The sequence below is a fragment of the Cinclus cinclus genome, chromosome 3, assembly GCF_963662255.1.
Source record: "Cinclus cinclus chromosome 3, bCinCin1.1, whole genome shotgun sequence".
NCBI lineage: Eukaryota > Metazoa > Chordata > Aves > Passeriformes > Cinclidae > Cinclus > Cinclus cinclus.
In genome coordinates, this window is record NC_085048.1 from 104,606,272 (window position 1) to 104,626,464 (window position 20,193).

The 20,193-nt window shown below is 37.1% G+C and overlaps 1 protein-coding gene across 1 annotated transcript in view; it reads right to left on the reverse strand.

The window, feature by feature from the left end:
- Window positions 1-20,193, reverse strand: part of USP34 (ubiquitin specific peptidase 34) — a 110,825-nt gene that overhangs the window by 60,163 nt on the left and 30,469 nt on the right. The window contains exons 6-13 of the mRNA XM_062489052.1: window positions 19,988-20,055; window positions 12,837-13,029; window positions 9,922-9,983; window positions 3,402-3,483; window positions 3,217-3,309; window positions 1,151-1,276; window positions 628-757; window positions 19-54 (exon numbers count right to left, since the gene is read on the reverse strand). Of these exons, the coding sequence (XP_062345036.1) occupies window positions 19-54; window positions 628-757; window positions 1,151-1,276; window positions 3,217-3,309; window positions 3,402-3,483; window positions 9,922-9,983; window positions 12,837-13,029; window positions 19,988-20,055 (790 nt within the window). The remainder of the gene's footprint in view (window positions 1-18; window positions 55-627; window positions 758-1,150; window positions 1,277-3,216; window positions 3,310-3,401; window positions 3,484-9,921; window positions 9,984-12,836; window positions 13,030-19,987; window positions 20,056-20,193) is intronic.

Genomic DNA, 20,193 nt, shown 5'->3' on the forward strand with positions numbered 1-20,193 from the left:
AATTAAAACTATACTTACAAGGGGAAGGGGCTGCTCTTCTGAGCTCCTCTTCTTCTGAAAGAAAAAAGCAGGACAGAAAAATAAGTGACTAAAAATCATTTTGTCGGCATATAGTTGTTTATGATTCACCAAAAAAAGCCATTTTTATGAAAACCATTAAGAGAAACAACAGTAATATGGCTTGGCAGCACCTTTAGTAATGACTGTGGGGAAATACAGACAAGTAAAAAAAAAAAATCGCCAAATCAGAAACATCATGTAATACCAAAACTAGGTAAAAAGTAAGTAAGCTTTTATAAGATTTTGTGTAGCCATTAATTTACAGGTGTTCAGTAGAACAAGAATAATTATGGATAATTTTCTGAATTAAAAGGAAAATAGAAAAATACAGTCTACTCTAGCTATACAAACAGAATGGATCTGAAACACAAAGCTTTCCAAAAGCACTCACAGACTTTTTATGCTTTCATCCACAGCCTCAAATTCTGCTGGAAAAATATACAGGCACGACACTTTTAAAAAAATAGTTAAAGGAGAAAGCTCTATACCTGCTTTTTTGTCCAAACTCAACATGGAGACTATAAAAATTCCAAATTTAACTCCCAGATCTACTGGAAAACCACGCACCTTTTTTGTTTCCCATGGGCAGGTTGGTACTCAGTAAGGATGCAAAGGAGCTTTGTTTTGACAGCTGAGCCTTAGCTGCCAGTGCATTATTCCACAGGGCTTTGATCAGCATGGATGCCAAATACAAGGTCTGGAAAGAAAGCCAGGGAAAAGTCCCATTAAGCAGCAGGTTTTGGATATAAAGATCCATTGTTAATTTTTCACCTATGCTAATACTGCAGCTCACCAAAATAAACTCATCAAAATAAACAAATCAACTAAATAATATTGTGTGAAACACATTCTAACTTCAGACAGGAAGTCAAAATCTTCTATCAGTAGTTATGCAGTTCATGAAAACCTCTAAAAATTATCCTTCAAAAGTCAGGAAAGGTGTAATTAAAGACACATGACAACTTTACTCAGAGTCCCCCTCTTTTCTGCATTAGTGAATATTCCTTTAGAGAGACAAATCCATCATGGCTGTTTAACACTCCCACTTAAATGCTTCTCACGCCAGTGATGTTGCTGGCCTTGTCTTTACCTGTTCAGTGTGAGCACTGGGATGAAGAGTTGAGACTAGGTTAAGAAGGTGTCTAAGTGGAACAGGGTCCAAGTTTTTGATCAAAGAAGGAAATAAGTCATGTATGTAACGACTGCAATGCTTCAGCTACAAGGTAAAAACAGAGAACAGCAAAATAAACAAATTAAATATTGCAGCAAATAAACATATCTGTACAAATGCTCAGGAAGCAGCTGTCAAATAATTTCAAACTCCAGCAGATATACAATTTTGACTAGAGCAATTTTGACACTGTAAAGCCTGCAAATGTACAAATCAAACATAACAGCTCTTTCCTTAGGTCTAGTTCTGAGAGATCAGGTGAAAAGCAGAACCGGAAGTTTGTTTTGTATTTGAACTTAAATACAACTTCTAAAATATCAGTCTATATGCTGAATCTTGAGGGAAACAGTATTTGCAATGATTACCTTATTAGCAGAGGTAAACAGGAATAAAGACTCAAGAATAGACTGTATGAAGATTATAAGAATTCTTTTGTCTTTCCAGTGATGATTGTCAAAAAATATGACAATGTGTTCAGCTAACTACTCTATTTCCACATGAAAGTGACAGTGCTCCTGGATGATTCCGCTTTGGTTACATGCTACTTTTCACAGCCACCTAAAAGAGTTTCATTATGTTTGTAAGGATGTTGTTATTCAAAAAATAAAATAATGGTTACAGGAAACGTCTAGAAAAAAACTCTTACATTGGTTATCACACTTACACGTCAAAAGGGTTTTTTTCATTACTTCTTTTATTTTGCCTTCCTGGCATTAAAATATCTATGTCAGCAATTGACTGTGTACAGACAAACTTTCACAGGATTCACAGTGAAATGAAATCATGTGGGTTCTATACAAAGATGCATTTAAACATCTTGAGATAACTTCAATTCAGGGAAGATGAATTTTTGTCTAAAAGCTCATTTAAAAGTGGAAAATACACTTAAAACCTTATATTCTTTCAGTCCAAAGGTGTCAGCGTTTTAAACAACATTAGAGGTTAAGTCTTTTACAGGAAGCAATCAGGACATACTTAATTCTGATAACAAACATATTTTGAAAATATCATTATGTCAAAATGAACACTTAAATTGTAAAAGCATTATCAAAATTAGGTAATTATATTATTCCTAAAGCAGTATAAAATGTATTTTAAAAACCCCAGAGGTCTAACAGTATGTGAGACACTGTGTGGAAACATCAAGGAAGTGAATATATTGGTTTAAAATGTAGTGTGAAATAAATAATTATTAATTACTCTGACCCAGAAAAACGTTGGAGCAAATGCTGTTCCAATGAGCATTTAATTAATATTCCAGCTGCGTGTTTTAATGACAATGGACCACACTGATTTCAGAATGTGTGTTCAGTACTATTTGATTGAAATAAATTACAAATATTGAACATATAAAAACCCCTCTTTAAATTCTAACCTGTAATAACAGTGTGTTCCCTAGGCTTGCTCATGCCTATTGTATTCAAATTCCCTAAATAAAAAATGTCACAACCTAAAATAACAAGCACATTGACCCATTTAGCACACAAAATAAATCTTTCTGAAGGCAAAAAGCCTATGAGAATTTCCACCTTTAGCAAGCGAAAAATAAAATTTCAGTGTCTTCTATAGATTTTTAACAACAGCAAAGGAGCACAGCTGCAAACTTGACTGCCACAATTTTCAACTGATTGTTCACACCAGGACTACCAGAAATGGAAGCTACAATGCACAGGAGCAATGCACAACAGTAAAAATACTGCAACTGTCCTACAACCTTCATCCCCATTCTCAGCAAAAACACTCTGTCCTTGCTATGTAACTTCATTTCTTTCCTTGTATATAAGCAGCCAGGGTGATTTTTTTGCATCTAAAAAATAACCCAAGTAGTTGTGGCAGTTACCTAACCTGACATTTTGGTCAGCAAAACGCTCGGACAGCCAAGAAAAAGCAAAAAACTCAACTTTAAGAATGTGAAACAAAATCAACTTATTTTCTATTTTGTTTTTCTTTTATGACTCCTATAATGATAAAAATTCAGTATATACCTGTGCAGCAGCCCAAATACAGTCTATATGTTGAGTACTAAGTCTCCCTTCAGCTGCAAGAAAATTCAGAATCACTTGGCACTGTTTGATGATCTGCAAAATGAGAAGATAATGAGGAAAGATTTACTAGAACAACAGGCTAATGCTCCATGTTTATAACAAATTAATAATAATTGAATACAAACCTCTATATGTAAATTTGGTCCAAAAATGTGCTCAACTACATTGTTGCTGATAAGCCAGTCTGCAAGTTCTTTTGCAATTGACCTGGAGATGAAAAAACAGTGGAAATATAAAACAATCTGCCTGTAATATTTACTCTGTGCTTTTCTCTAGCACAGCACATCCTGCAAGTTGATATCTGCAGTTGTAGTGAGGGCACAAAAATCTTCTGAACACAAACCATTGTCAATGTTCATCTTTCCAACCAGGAAGCAAATTATTTCCACTTTTTTTTTTTTCTATAGCTGGAAGACTAATGCCAAATATTAACATTTCCCCTCTGGATCATCAGCAAGCATAACCAATAATTCTATTAATTTTATTTGTTAATGTTCAACAGACCATGTGCAGACAATTCCAAAGGCCTCACAGGTTAGATTTTGGCACTGCTATTTAATCCAAGTTTATAATGAAATTCTAGAAGTATCGAAATGTGGCTAAAGGTGGGAGTGACAGAAATTATTTTCTTAAGGAAGCCATGGGTATATTTTTAGATTCTCTTACACAAACAGAAACTCTCCCAAACTATGTTTGCCATGGTCACACTTGCACAAAAGCAGCACACACAGACACTTCCAAATTCTCATTCTGTTAATCCATAGCAACAGGGAATTTCACCTGCTGCCATTCCTTAAGCAAATATTCAAACTGACCAGGACAAGGAAATTGAATTTTCCAAAACAAAAGCTGAACTTCCAGAAAGCACTGTCCTGCTTGGAAAGAGCAGTGCTGCTCTTCAAGCAAATTTTTTTTTACCCTGATTTTGGCACCAGAAGCAATTACAGGACATCAGAGTATTTAAAGCCCAGCTTTTTGTTTAAATGGCCCTGGAATAACAGTGTTCTGTTTCACAGAGAGGAGGGGGGGGGCCTTAGAGGAATTGAAGTTATCGTTACCACTTCTCCTCATGTCCCACTCATGGTCACTATTAAAGTCTAGGATGATAACTAAAATTATCATCCTCAAGAAGGAATCAAGATTCTCTATGCAAAATGAGATTCCCTTTGTAGGTTTTCCAAACAGAATTCACTACTCAGGGGCACAATGCCCATGCTTAATTGTTTTGAATTGCCTGATCCTCATGGCTGAGTTCAAGGAGCAAAGTTTCTGCTACTCCACATCATTTCTAGACTGTTCTCTTCTAATTCCAGGACACTAGGAATCAAATATTCTCACATTTTCAAAGATAATGTCCCAAAACATTTAAGTAATGACTGGCCTGCAAGGTATAAAAGTGTGCCAACAGTTATCATTAATGGCTTATCAATAAATGAGTTGAACAGTACAGAGGATCTGCTCAAAGAGGGACTGAAAAGATAAGCTACATCTATTCCATGAATCCAAGATGTCCTTAACTTTCCACAAGCTCATTTTAAAACCAAACCAAAGCCCAACTATGCCCAACACCCAAAAGATGCCCACCCAAACCAAACTTTGGCACATACACATTTCTGACTCAGCCAGGGCTTGGATTTCTGTCTAACCAAGTCTGAAGAAAGACCTTTCCTTTCTTCTTGCATCTGAATTTTTCAACCTGTAGCTATGAGAAGGAATCCCACATAAATAACCACTGCTAGGCTCACTGGCAATGCCAGTATGGAAGGACATACATTTCTCATAGGATCTCTTTATCCAAACCCTCCTGCTCATGGCACAATATCCATTAGGCTTTGTATCCACTCATATGCTGCATTTTAACCACTCCAAAGGAAAGAACAAAAGCTCTCATCCAGAGCGAGTTCCTTCACTTTTTATTAAATTACCGTGGTAGTTCTCTGTCTCTAATTCACCCCATGTTTATTCTGAAAAACCACAGATAATTCTTCTGAAGGAATACCTTTTTCAATGGATGTATTCTCAGCAGTAACAAACTCTATCCTTCTGGTGAGCTCAGCTCTGGTAAAACAACATCTCAGATTTCTGAAGGTAAATGTGCATTTGATATGGATTTATTGAGGACGACCAAAAACAAGAGGACCCTTGTACAAGGCAGAATGAAGCCCTTGTGCTTCCCAGAGAGGACTGTTCTTCCCAGAAAATTTGGCCGAGGGGACAGCAATCAGTACCTTTTTAAATTAGCAAGTTATTACTCCCACAAAGTCTTTTGTTCTCTGATTTACTAAGGAATATATTTACAGTATCAGGTTCAAGGATTCACCAAAGAAGCTAACTTCAGTGTAAATTAAGGGTGTCTGTCTTCTTTCCTGCATACTTCCATTTCAGCAAAGGTTTTCCTGAAAAAATTTACTCTTTTGTATTAAAGGAAATTAATGGATAATGAAAATCATGCATTATGATCAAAGCATAGACGTGCTTTTCCGTCTCACAGGGAAAGCAGCAGCACAAGGAATGGTTTCACAAATTAGATACCCAAATCGGAGAGGCTTTAGGAGTAAGAAAATTCACCTTGGGAGTAAAATGTATTAGCTGTTTTTCATGGATTTAATAATCAGAGAGCAATAGGAAAAGTTATTTAAAAAACTTGATACTCTCTATGGCTCTTAGTGTTGTGGCTGAGGGAGGAGAAGAGATTATAAGGCAAAAGGTAGCAGTTACTCTGGTTTAATTGTCTCTCAATCTCTCTCACAGTGGAAATGCATGTAACACTTAATCCATTTCTCCCTAGAATTTTTAATGTGAGTTCACTGATAAGTTGTGTCTGTCAAAAATAACTGGTTTACTTCCAAGAAATGAAATACAAGTACTTTTGACATGAGTTTCCCCAGGCATTCCATGAGACCAGAAGGAAGAGGGGAAACTGTGCAGCTGGTGATGTAACTTGCTATTTGGAACTGCATTGAATTTTGTTCGTTCTTATCCTCAATTTTATGTATTTTCCTGGTAGGTCAAAGAACACCTCTCTATGAAAGGACTGGGTTAAAGTCCTCAAAACATTTTAATCTAAGGCTGTGGTGCAATACTTGGTACCCACATGATGACCCAAATCCAGGAACTAATCCCACAGCAAAGTAACCCCCACAAAGAAAACCTTATTTATGCAACCAGTCAACTCCCCACGAAGCTACAAAAACACACCAGCTCAGAGCTGGATTAAATACAACAGTGAGTCCACAACGTCACTGAAAACCAGAATATAAAAGCTCCAATGAAAAAATGCAGCTCTGTAACTGGCAGCTTGCAAGGGAGGAACACTAACACCTCTTGACAACATCACTGAATTAGGACCTACAACACAACAACAGATGTGAAACCCTGATCTCAACTATTTAGGATCAGAAATGTAAAGAGGATATAGAAGGTACCTTCCCAACACACATTCAAGCACATGTTTTTGCTTCTGAGTACAAATTTTCCTCTTTGATGCTCTGCAGTCTCTGAAACCACCACTCTGACATCATCTGGAATATTTGTTTAACTGCTGTGTGGGCCACAAGAAGGAAACATTAGTGAGCTGAGTGAAAAAAATTAACTTTTTTTTTTTTTCTCCAAGAAAATCTGAAAAGATCCCTGGAGTTTGGTACAGAGAGAGGAGAAGAGGTGTTTAAATAATGCTGCCAGAAACTCAAGTCAGTAAGCTTAGACAAAAATTGAGAAAGCAAGAGTTAACGTAAGGTAAGAAACTGCAGTGAAGGGAAAAAGCAACACAGAACTTGCAGCTCAGTATCTCAATAAATAAGGAAAGAGAGGAAAAGAAAGGAGAAGAAATAATCCAGTTCTTTGTGTTCACAGGTGAATGGACTTTTGGACACCAGAAACTGCTCTGTAGGAAGCTTTTCAAGTGAGGGTAATCTAAGTTTTTAAACTAATCAGGAAGTTGCCTCAGCATCAACCTGGAACCTGAAACATGAAGACTTGGCTGCATGCCAAGGGAAGAACAAAACAAAATCTCTCTTTACACCTTATTTCCAGAAGTTGACAGGGTCCTCACTACAGAAACGACCAACACTTTTTCATTGTGAGGTCCAAGTAACACCAAAACAAAAGTATCTTTCACATCCTGAAAAGCATCATCATTTTTCACTCAGTGACACTGGTGAAACAGTTGCAGGAATCACTTATTCAAAGACTGAGACTCTTCAGTTCAGGCTTGTTATTTTTAGCTTCAGTAGATTTCACACTCCTCAGTACCTCAGATTGCAAAGAATTTGGTTCTATCTTTAGAGCCAGGAACAGCTAAATTAGAAGTCCATCTCTGAGACGTATGATGAAGTTGAGCGGCTGAGACATTGCCCACATTTGCAAGCATGTCCTACGTCACCACAAAGCTTCAAACCTTGGGAGGACAGGGACATGAAATCTCAAAAGCCACACAAACACCTACAGCTACAAGTGCAATTTGTGAAATACAGTGTTTTCCTAGACAGAAGATGCTTCAGCTTGTCTTACCAGGAAAAACTGCAGTGCTAAGGATAAAGGTGGGAAGCTACCGCTGCAAAATATTCACTAAAAATCCTGATATCAATTCTGAACAAGGAAGAGCCAGGACTAACTGAAAGCTGATGTTTTTTCAAAGGTACCTCCCGCAAACCCACCTTATCAAGATACAGAAGGAGAAATCCCAAAGGTTGACAGTTCCAAACGCATCTGGAAAAGTCAAAACATATAATGGGGATGACCAGACATAATGCAGAACATCTTCTTTTGGCAAATCTGCAGAGGCTATAAAGGTACAAAATAAAACTTAAAACTTCCTTTCTCCGCTAAGGAAAGAACACAGGAATGAAAAGCCTTCCTTTTGCTGCTCATTCAGCCACTGCCAACTCCCTAAGTGCCTTTTCATCCAAAAATTTCTCATGAGCAGAGTCTGTAATGAGAGGGAAGCTTTGTACTGAATAAACTGGAGAAGTGAGAAATTTTCCCCATCCTTCTGCTCCAGCCCTTTCTGATTATTTGGCTGGAAGACATCAGTGATTCCAGAAGATATCTGAAGATGAGCAGCAATGCTTGATACTGATCTGCAACCAACCAAAACTACTGGAATTCTGATTTTTAAAAAACCCACATACTACAAAAGTGGAAAAGAAAGTTTTCTGTTCGTGCTTCATTCCTTTCAAATGACAGCCTGTTTACAGATGCCCCTGCCAAGAAAGTAATATCCCAAAGGAGAATTTGACAATTTCTTTCAGCTTTAGAATAACTCTGATGCTCTTGCAGAGTACATCTGCTCTTCTGCAGGGAAATTTAACCACTCTTTTTTTCCACATTCATAACTTCTCTTTTTTACATTTGACACAGAAAAATCAAACAGCTTTGTAATTAGGTTTAACTGGCACAATCACTTATTAATGTTAATACGATCTACAACCAACCTCTGTTTCAAATTTTCAGTGTGAGGGAAGAAGAACTGGATAAATCTGAGGTTTGTCAATCCCTCAGTGTATCAACACACCATGAACTGGGAGCACAGTGTATGAAACACCCCAGCTGACCTCACATTTCCAACATGTTCCCCCTCCTGCATTATTTACTATTTATTTCTTACTCCCAGGGTATTTCCACATCTCCACGGAAGCAGAAGTGCCCTAAATGCTGGTTCTTTATGTTTAAAATAGCAACACATTCCCAGAAATTTCTCTTCAAGTATCCAAGGTGCTTTCTACATGAAAAATCCAGAATTGTGGTCATGACTGAAGCCAGATTTCAAAAAGTGTTAAAATGAAATTTGCAATAAAAGTACTCAGACAAAAGCAAGACACTGCTGCTGTGAGACACTTCCCATTAATAAATAAAGGTGTGTCTGTGGCCCTCAACATAAACAGAGTACATCACCCCCCAAGAGAAACTTAAAAAATATATTATGAATCAAATTCTACAATTTACACATTTTGCCTGTTCTTTCACAAGAACAATTATTTCAACTAGCAAAATATTCAATTTTAATTTAAATTCTTGACAGTTCTACCATTAAGTTTAGAGTTACTATAGAAGTGAATACATTTCCCAGCAGTAATACAATCCCACAGGTGAATCTTCTTGAAGATTTATGTGAGTCCCTTTAAAATTGTTCACCACAACTGAGTTATACAAATAAGGACTTTAAAGAAAAAAAAAAAAACCAGAAATAACATTCATTGCCTCACATCACATACTTGGTAGGATTTTGGAAACACAATGGATGGAAAACTACCAAGGTTGGGAGCCACTGATGGCAACACGAGTCTTGGTGAAACGAGTATTTCAGAGAAATGATGGCAAAAATGGTATGAATTTGGTAAGAATTAGCTGGTTCTTATTTATATATAACCATGGAAATAACGGGCAGCATTATTTCAGTATCTATTATTTCAGTTTTCTAAAACTTACCTCGATTCTATATCTTAATACAGAAAAAAAATCCAGAAACATTTAGAAATATTTTACAATAACCATTTAAAACCATTTATTAACCCCCTGATTAGAATATTTCTAATAAATGTCTCAGATTATCATTGTTCCCTCACTGAGTGCAATCCACAGGAACAACAGAGAAGAACTGCAATCATATAAAACACTTGAAGTATTCAGAATAAGGTTCCTACTTACGTTTCTGTGTCTGAAACTAATGACTCATTATTACACACATCATTGAAGGTATGAAGTTGATTCTACAGTTAGAAAAAGGAAGAAAAAAAATTACAATTTCATCCAAATATTTGGTGAGGTGGTTTTCCTATATTTCAAAATAGTATTAGTGACATTCAACAAATTTTTATAGGACTTTATGTTTTTAAGTAAGTTGTTTAGACAAAATCTGAGAATGAAAACCATGTACTTTTACAGGAAATGAAGCTTCCAAGCATGTCCGAGCTCATAAATTCAAAACATTACAGAGGAAAAAAAAAGCCTGTTAAAAGTTTTGCATCTCTTTTCCACTTCTTCCCTCAGTATTAATGGCTCTGTATCCAATTCTTTACATCCACATAACACTTTCTAAAGTATTTCAAATTATGTAATAGAGAAGTTACTTGGCATCTCATTAAAAAAAACCAAAAAAACAAACTAAAAAAAACCCTAAAAGCACCATAACATTAATTTTTGAAGTTAAAATTAAACTTGTTGCATAACTTTGTAAAAATATTTACTCTCTTGAAACAAGTCTAGTACATGCACTCTGTAATTCAGGTGAATTCAGTACTCTTCTCAAGTCTTTACACAGTTACTTGTGTACAATCTCAACAATTTTCAGGGGGAATAAGCAGTTTTGAAAAAACAAATAGGAAAACTTGCACTGAAATTGGTGAGACATGAGAGCCTGACTACACAATTATTAATAGATTGGTTACTAATAGAGAATTTCAAATGAAACATATTTAGGAGTGGGAATAAGAGCTGGGTCAGATAACACAGTGGAACCTCACTGATTTTTCTTAAGATTCACCTCCAAATGAAAGTATTCTGAAAAGGCTCAAAGAGTGACAGAGTCTTGAGCTGTTCCTATCACCAATTTTAAATCCAGGGTCACCACTGATCAACACTTCCCATACCAAATCCTTCTCCAAAGCAATTTTGATAAAGACTGTTTTTTCATAGTGGGATTTGCAAACAATTTTCACAGTAACTTCAACTAAAGCCTTAGAATTCTGCCACAGCAGCACAAGACAAAGCACACATGAGACAGTGTTGCAACACCTTGTGCTCCCTTACCTTCTAACAGGTTTTTCACTTCAAGTTTTGTTTCCTTGAATGCCAGAGGGAATAAAATCCTTTTTTCATTTTTTTACCATCTATGAAACATGGAAAGAAACTAAAGGCACCTGTGCCCAGACACTCTATTGATGAAACACAAAAGTGTCGGGTATTGAGGACAAAAAGTTTGAAAAGCTCCAAGCAAAGAAAGCTGAGCACTAAAAAGCATCCCTGGGCTCATTTCCAGACCCAGGCATCAAAGGACAGGAAAATAAAATTCTATTCCTGAGGGAATAGTAGAGAGAAGGTATTGTGAAGCTGAACCATCCCCAACAGGTGACTGAGGGATGAAATGGAAGAGAAACAAGATAACAACAAAAATAAAACTTTCTATGATTTCTATGAATAGCAAAGAAAAATAAATTCTCAGTGTTCCAGAGCAGTTTTAAAGACTATTCACACAAAAAAGGATAAACTCAGTAACTTATTAGCATAAAATAACATACAATTAGCTTACCATATTCCATTTTTACAAGCTGAAAACTACTGGCTTCAGTCTAAAAATACTGTAAAAATTTTCTTCTGGCAATACATGTCTGTTATTTAAAAACTCTCATTTTTACAGCAATATTTATCAATCACAACAGGTGAAATCATATAACTACCTAACACAACTTCACACTCCCCTAAATGAGCTAGATGCCTGAAAAAATAAAACAGCTGACGAATTCTTATTTTCAGACTTTGTTTTAGCAAGGATACACAAAAAGATATGCACTGGTAGTTGAACAAGGCACATTGTGTAAAACCAAAGGAAAGGATTTATAGGAATTGAAATCTAATGTAATTGGAACTATGCAAAAGTGGAAATAGATTTTAAGATCAATTATACTGTGTGGATGTAGCTCACAGACTGTTTTTAAACCTAGTAAGTCACCTGTATCTAAATAAATATTTACTTTGGTTAAAAGCCAGCAATAATCTGATTAAAAGTACTTACAGATCTCTTTAAATTGTCATTTATTTAATTAAAGGTACTTCTATCTGTAACTATAGTCAGAAGCAATATCAAGTTTAAGTAAACTTGTACGCAGTGACACCACATAATCATAAGACAGAAGGCTAAATATGTTTAGAAAACACAAAACTGACAAGGCTCAGATGGATAAAAAAACTTCACTTTTGCCCTTCTGTGGGACTGTTTCTCTGTTGTAGGCAACAATGACAAATCAAGAATGCCCAACATACACTGCCTAGTGCAACGTGGAACATTTCCATGGGAAAGGGAAAGATGGGGATGTTTTTTGTTTTGTTTTCTATTTGATACTGTATGCATTTACCTCTTCAATTTAACCTCCTGCTAATTAATGCAGAAATCTCTCTCTCTCAAAACTGACTGTACTAAGAGAAAACTAGGTTTGTGCAATAGAAACATCAGCTAATTGCAGCAGGGTCAAGATGCTGCAAAGGTAAAAACACTAACAGGCTGAAAGCCTTTCTCAACAAATATTGCTGTGGCAAGGGGCTCCATTTCAACACAGCTGTCACAAAACAGAGCTCTGAAGGGTGTTGTTTAGCACATGAATTGCTCAGGTAATGTGAGACCATTCCATATGGTGCAGAACACAGCCACCACTTGGACTCAGCTCCCAGCAAACCCTACCCTCATCATCATGTCTGTAATTTCCTAAGGCTGCATGTAAGAGGATCCTGCTTGCTTTCACACATTAAAAAAATAAAAAGCCTCCCAAACAAGCCTATAAATCATGAAGTGCAACAAGAAGCGAACATAATTTTTGTGAACATAATTGATATTTTTAAAAAGTTCTTACTGTTATCTGGCTCAGCCCAGCCAATCTCATTGTTAGAGTTGGTGACATAAAGTATTTGAATGCAAGATCAAGACTTTCTTTATCAAAACACAAGGCTGTATCCAAGGGTTCTTTCACTGTGCTCCACATTAAATCTGCCATGTTCCGGGCCGCACTCTGCCGCAGCTCCTGGTCTGACAGTTTACATAAATACCTGAGAGAAATTACAAATGGAAGAAAAACAAAAAGGGTATCATTCAAACTAGAATATTCCTGAAGCCATCTTGATTACAGCATAGATGTATTTCCAATAGCTCTAAGATCACTCAGTCTTAAAATATCACTATTAAAAGTTGGTACCAATTAATGAAAAACACCAAGGAAAACCAGAAATATGTATACTTTTTTAAAGTAAATAAATGGCTAAAGAATTTTGAACAGATTAAGTCCTTTCTCTTGCGGTCCTCTAATCCTGCACAATACGTTGCAATACAAATATTCTCTGCAAATGAAAGGCATAAAAAATAATTATTTACAAAAACTAATGTACAGAACCTGACGGAACCTCAGTCTTACCTAAGCAAGACCAACACACAGAGTATCTGTAGTGAAATGCCTATAAAATTCACATACAAAATACCAACATAACTGACAATTTCTCCTAACTGAATGTGTAACAGAAAAATGATGAGAAACAAGCTTTCTTGAGCTTATCTTGCTGCCATTAAGATAGCACAGTGAAAGGTACATGCATACAAAGTTAGCCTAATTAATTTTTTCTGCTGTACTTCAGCATTTTGAAGTTTAAGCTATATCCAAACTAGATTTAACTACACAGGAATACGTTAAAAATCCATTTGTTTGACAGCCTAAGCCTGGATCTGTCCTTGGAGACTGGCCAAATAGATGCATGAATCTTTAAAAAAAAAAACACACAAGATATTAAACTACACTTAACCAGATTTATGCACCAGTCCTTTGCTTTTACATCATATAAACATCAGTACATTTTCTTTTCAAAAGCAAAGCTACAGGCCCTGATTCTTATTTAGACGACGGTTCTTTTTTCACAGCTCTTGTGTAGAAGCCTTAAAATAAACACACTTAAATGATACTTAACACTGTCAAACAGAGAAAACAGACTTCAGTGCAAATAATCCCAGAGACTGGAGATGTACGACAGGAACCACAGATCAGGAACAGAAGGACAAAGGAAGAACTATCCCAGCCCAAGGCAACCAGATCCTTCCCTGTTCTTTGTTGTGAAATTTGTCTTCTCATGTGGAGCACTGGAAACAAAACCCTGGCAAGAAAATGCTACTTCTGTGCTATGAGCTCTAAACAGAAGCAAAGTAGGGATGGAAAGGGAACATTTATTTCAAAAGTTCAGCAGCAAAGCAGACCCAGCAATCTGCCTTTAACCTGCAGACAGGTGAGAGCAGTTGCACTCTGAGGGGGAAATGTCCTGTGTTATCAATCAATCATTTATGATTAGCAAATGAGGTGATTTGTCATCAGCAAATAGTGATGACAGCACTTGTGTTCCAGCTACCATCCTGTATGTCCCGCCCTACTGACAAAGGGACATCCAGCAACTCTGTCCAGCTGTGCCAACAGCAAATTAAATATTGAGGATTTATTTTATGGGAGAGGCAGTGAATGAAAGAACAGAGGCCATAATTAAGCTCCCACACGCAAACAAAAAAAAGCAGGTACAGAGCTGTGGAATTTTGGAGTTGCCCTCTCTGGAAGCGTTCAAAAAAGGGGCAGAAATGGCACCCAGGGACACAGTTTAGTGGCGACCATGGCAGTGCTGGGTTAAAGGCTGGACTCCATATTAGGGGTGTTCTCCAACCTTAATGATTCTATGACTCTCAGCAGTATGAGACCAATTTCATCTCCCCATTTTTATATGCAAACTCTCATCAGGCCTGATTCCCAGAGCTTTTCTGCATTCATAATTCACATCAAGACAGACTCAATAGTTTGGGGAAGCATTTCTAAGAATCTCAGACACGTCCAAACACATCACATGAACTCTCATTTTACAAAGGACAGATGAGTGTTTGCATGCACTGAGCAGGAGGATGGACACACCTATGAATACAAAGGAAGGGTGCTTAGGTGGCTTCACTCAGTTTCTGTAACAGGACTTGGACATGAAATCTTCCACACACTACAAATCTGGTGAAGTAACTACATTAATACTGTTTATAAAATAAAGCATTTGTTATTTCAATGCAACATTATCAGTCAAAACCTACTTTTATTTATACAATTCACATTACATCCACATTTTGAACTTGAATCAGACTTGTGTCATATTTTTGGTATTATAATATTGAGAGTGTATTTTTTAAAGAACAGCACTTTATAGTAAGTGAAACTATGGTGTAGCTGCATTTTCATAGCTACAGAATTACTTTAACAGTATCTTCTGTTTTGCCAAAGCCCCTAAAGAAAGCTACAGAGATCACAGCACTTGTTATTACTCAGTTTTTAACACAACAGAGTTTTCTAACCTAAAAAGAAGCAGAAGATGGTAAACTTCTCTGTGGAAGTGTAACTGCAGCCAACCCTAGAAAAAATTATTGGCACTACTACACTGGCCATAAATCAAACACGATCATATCTTCACTGCAAAGATTAAAAGCACAGAAACTTGCATAGTAGGCCATACCTTTTTTATTGTGGAATGGCCTAAACCTGTCTGCATCAGGAACTTTTAATATTTTTAGAGGTATAACATTACTATTAACAAAAAAAAAGATCTTTACTTAGCACTGGCAATTAACTCACATCTTCTATACTGACTATCTGTAAATTTGCTGCATTGTCTCATGTAAAAACAGTGGAGCAAAGGAAAGGCCTATTTAACTCAAAAATAGCCACTCTAAAAGCAGATTAAAGATTTATCCCATGTATAAAAAAAATGGATGAACCTATCTACTACTGTGAATTCATTTATCTCTTTCTATTTATACTTTTGGCTTTCTCATTAACCTGTGCCAGTCAGTTTGACAATTATGCTTGAGTGCAAAACAAACTCGTTTCACTTCTTCCATCTGCAACCTGGCAACTGGGTGCCACATTCTCCATTCCTTGTTTTTAAAAACCTGTGAATTACCACTTGTTACTTATTATCCTCATATCATTCATACATTATATGAGGAGCCCAGTTAAAAAAAAAAAGCCCTCCTAGACACTGTCTCTCCTCCTCTCAATGTAATTTTTTTACTGCTACCTTCTTTGTCACCCTTCCCACCACTGAGGTAGCTCTGTTATTATCTGCAGGATGGAAGGATCAGAACTGTATAGACAATATAGAAATGTGAACGTGTGACTGACTCATATAATGGCTTCACTCTGTCCTTCATTATTTTTTTAATTCCTACATTTTTATCCTTTTGAGTCTGATGAGCATTAAGTCTTCAAGGAAGAGATGAATGATATGCCAGGACCTGTGTAATCTATTTAATCTGGAGTTTTTGCCTAAATGAGACTTTGAGAATAAAACATAACTTTTTTATACATCTGCAGAAAGGATACTCCATATATTACAGGACCTGTCCTGCCAGTCTGGCATACTTAATATAATAAATTAATTTATAGTATCCACATTTAATCTTTTAAAATATCAGTTTGGATCTACTTAAATTATTTCACAATTATTTGGGGATAGAGAGAGTTCAGTTTTAAACACACAGTTCCATGCTAATGTAATGCTTACAATCACATCATATGCCTCAGGACTTCAGCTACTCAGCTGTGAAATCATCTTTTTTTCCCTTAATCTGACTCCTTTGGACCACAGCTGCAAAAGGGCATCCAGCAGAATGAGTCAGTCCTCAAGTGTCTGGTTATTGTCTTCTAGCTTATCTATTCTTTTTACTTTAAATTTTCAGCTATTTTTGAGGAGGCAAATATTTTTTGTGATTAAAACCTTCAAGGCTCATTATGAGAGGTTTTCACGACACGCACTAACAAGGAGTGGTCTTGGGTATTCCCATAACCCCATTTTAAGATGAATATTTTTAACAGGAGAATAATTTGAATTTTTTCAGCTGCATTTTCTATTGGAAGCATCATAGGACAGGAATTGTTTGCAGCTTCCACTTCCTCTGCATGCACCAAAGCTGTGTGTGCCCTGTGCCACAAGCACCCAGGAGCCACTGCCACTTGAAATTTCCTCTCAGTGTGCTCCAGCACAGATTGCTCTGTTACTGCCTAACTGTGGTAGAAACAGCAATCCTTCACAAAAAATGTGAAGGATCCATCTTCAAGCAGGAGACAGGGAGAAGGGGATGGCAGCAGAAAAGGAGTGGAACAAAATAGGCTCCTGGCCAGTGCTACTGTGCACTTTCTACTGGGCAGAACTCTCCATGGAACTTGCAATCAACAATCTCACCACTGAAAAAACACTGTCCTCAAAACACCACTGCTGAGGGCTCCTGCACCCCTGAGACATTCAGGACCTGGAACCCTACTGAGCATCTCTCATCTCTGATTTTAAGGCAGAAGACAGATGGAACCAATGTCTTTGTTCATAAAGGGACAACATCAACTCACCCTCATTTATTACTGCAGTAAGTCAGGACTTATTTCCCTGAGTCACGATTGGAAGTCTCGTTTAATGAGAACTTTGCAATTTTAAATGCAGAATTCTGAGGTATTAGGATGAGTAAGAGCTTCCTTCTGAGGATGTCAAAATCACTTTGCTTTCTTACCAAAAGATGTAAATTTTATTTCATGCAATTTTTAATTTAATCCTTTATTTCTTCCCTAAAGTGCTTAAAAACTTGTGAGGCGAGATGTGAATGCCTGTGCTCCATTGGCCAGGCAGAAAATAACATTTATTCATCTTTTTCTAGTACCAGCAATTATGACAGGACTGTGTCCATGATCTGTGGAAATTCCAGCAGTGGCCTCCTCTCTACAAACACACACTTTGCTGATTCCTTCATCCACTCCTTGTAGAAATAACCATAACATAAAGGATAACCTCAGCTGATAAGAAGTGCTGCTGAGATGCCAGTCGGGTAATCTCTCTTGCTGGTCAGCCCTGGAAAATGCACTTCCTGCAATGAATCTACAGGAGCAGCAACTGGAATTAAATCAGAACCCCAGGAGCTTGTTTAGACTAAAACTCTCTCCAAACCCTCGTAGTTTTCAGGGCAGCAAAAGCTCTGCAGGATTTCTTTAAAAGGTGCTGTGCCCAGGACTGTGCCCACCCCCCTTTTTTTTTTTCCCCCGAAGGAAAAGCAGATGGAGACCCAGAGACCCAAGCTGTTAAAGCCAAGATCTGCAAGTTTGAGAACCACGTGGGGTGAGCTGCATCCATCAAGAAAGTCATCTTTCCCTGAAGGCATCTGTGTTCACTTCTGTCCCACATAAAGGTACAGCACTCGAGGTTTTTTGCTATACGGCCTCCAAGCTTCAGTCGCATAAGCAAATCTTCACTAAAAAAGCTCTGGATTTCATAACACTGAGAAACCTCAGATCCCATCAGGATTCAGCTGTGAAAAGTAAAAACTGGGAGAACATCACCTTCCTGCTCTAAGCTGGGTTCTCCATAGATGTATCCTGTGTCAGTGTTACCTTTCTGATTGACGTGAACTTATTGTAAATTCTACAGACATCAAGGGCATCATTTATGGCAAGAGGCTGCTGACAAATCACATTGCAAATCAAATGTTCTAACGGATAAAGAGGAAGACACGAGAAACCCCAAAAAATCTATACATTCCAGTGACCCCAAGTGCACCTACAGTTACAAAATAGAAATGTTTTAAGCATTACAGGATAACAAGCAAGGATTAGCAGCAGCAACTACAGGATATGTTATTATGTCTCCCACAAGTAGTTCCTTTTTATCAGCCTAACTCTAATTGCTGATCTCTCAATGGTCTTTTTCATTTCCATACATTGCAAGAGGACAGGCAAGGCTCATGACCAAATTCTCAGGTACACCAACAACCACTAACAGAGTATGTACAGTGACAAGCACTTGAAAATCCTCTGCCTGCCCTCTCTTGACTGCCTCATGATTAATAATTACCTTTGGAAGGTTTCAAAGATGGCACATCAGCTTTAAAGGAGTGCACATAGCTGGACTGTAACTGAAGAGTGATGTGCTTTAATAAAAGATCAAAATACTCTTCTCTCTGCTGGTATCATTTTAGTAGAAAACCACAGTACAGCAAAATACATTGACAGCCAAGTCAGTACTTAAATTTTTACAGTCACTATAAAACCTGACCATTTTAAAATATTAAACAATTCCCAGTCTCATTGTTCTGGGAACCTGTTTGTTGCCAACACAATTATTTTTGTTGACTGTTATTTTATACTGGTATAGTTAAGACAGAATAATGTGTAAAGGCCCATTTTGCTAGGAGCAGTATAAGCACATTTCTAGTATTACAGTTAGAAGAAACCCAGAACCTTGGAGGAGTTGTGGGTCTATGCAAAAGCAGTGGCCTGCACCAGCAAAATTTAATGTTAGGCCACTGGAAGGGGAATTAGCCGTCACCACACCTTTCCACCTCTAGGCAGATATGTGCACACGCAGATAATTTCATCAGCAGCTCACTGGAATGTTTCTATTGTCCTGAGAAAGCCAATAAAAACAAATAGCTTGTATAATTAAATATCCTTACAAGTACTTCAATTTCAAAGTGTTATTTTCATGATAGACAGCCTGATATGAAGAAAATCTTTGGGACTGGATATTTTTAGTTACCTAAAAGTGCGAGTAGACTTTTGATCACACTTCAGTTCCTGCCAGCTGGAAATACAGAACATCAGAATGTGAAGCTGTGTTCAAACCCAGGGTCTGAAATCTCAGTGACTGCAGATTGCTCTTCTACTTAGAGCACGTCACCGCAAACTCGATGTAGTTTTTTTTATGAGGATATCACAGTGAGGAAGACAGCAGTACAAGTGGACCTGACCCAACATGTCACACTCAGAATGTTCTTATCAAGATTGATCTGATTGATACTGAACTTGATGCAAGGAGCTGCCCAAACTAACTCTAAACATCACCTTCACCCTCCTTGTTGACATGATAGAGCAACAACCTGTACAATTAAAAGTATCAGCTGTGATTAGAAATAGGTGCTCTCAAAAAGTCCCACAAGAAAAATTCTTAAAATAAAACAAAAATTTACCTGATAACATAAGTCCTAAAGGGTATAATGTGCTGCATGACAGCAGGGATGTGTAGCCATATTCTGATCTATAATGCAAAAACATAAATAAAGATTTCATTAATGATATTTAAAGAGAATGGTAAAAAAATAGTAAAAAATACTGTTGGTACACTTGAACACGCAGCCCCACTTTCAAAACAGGCTTTCTTGGTGGTTTTTGTTCA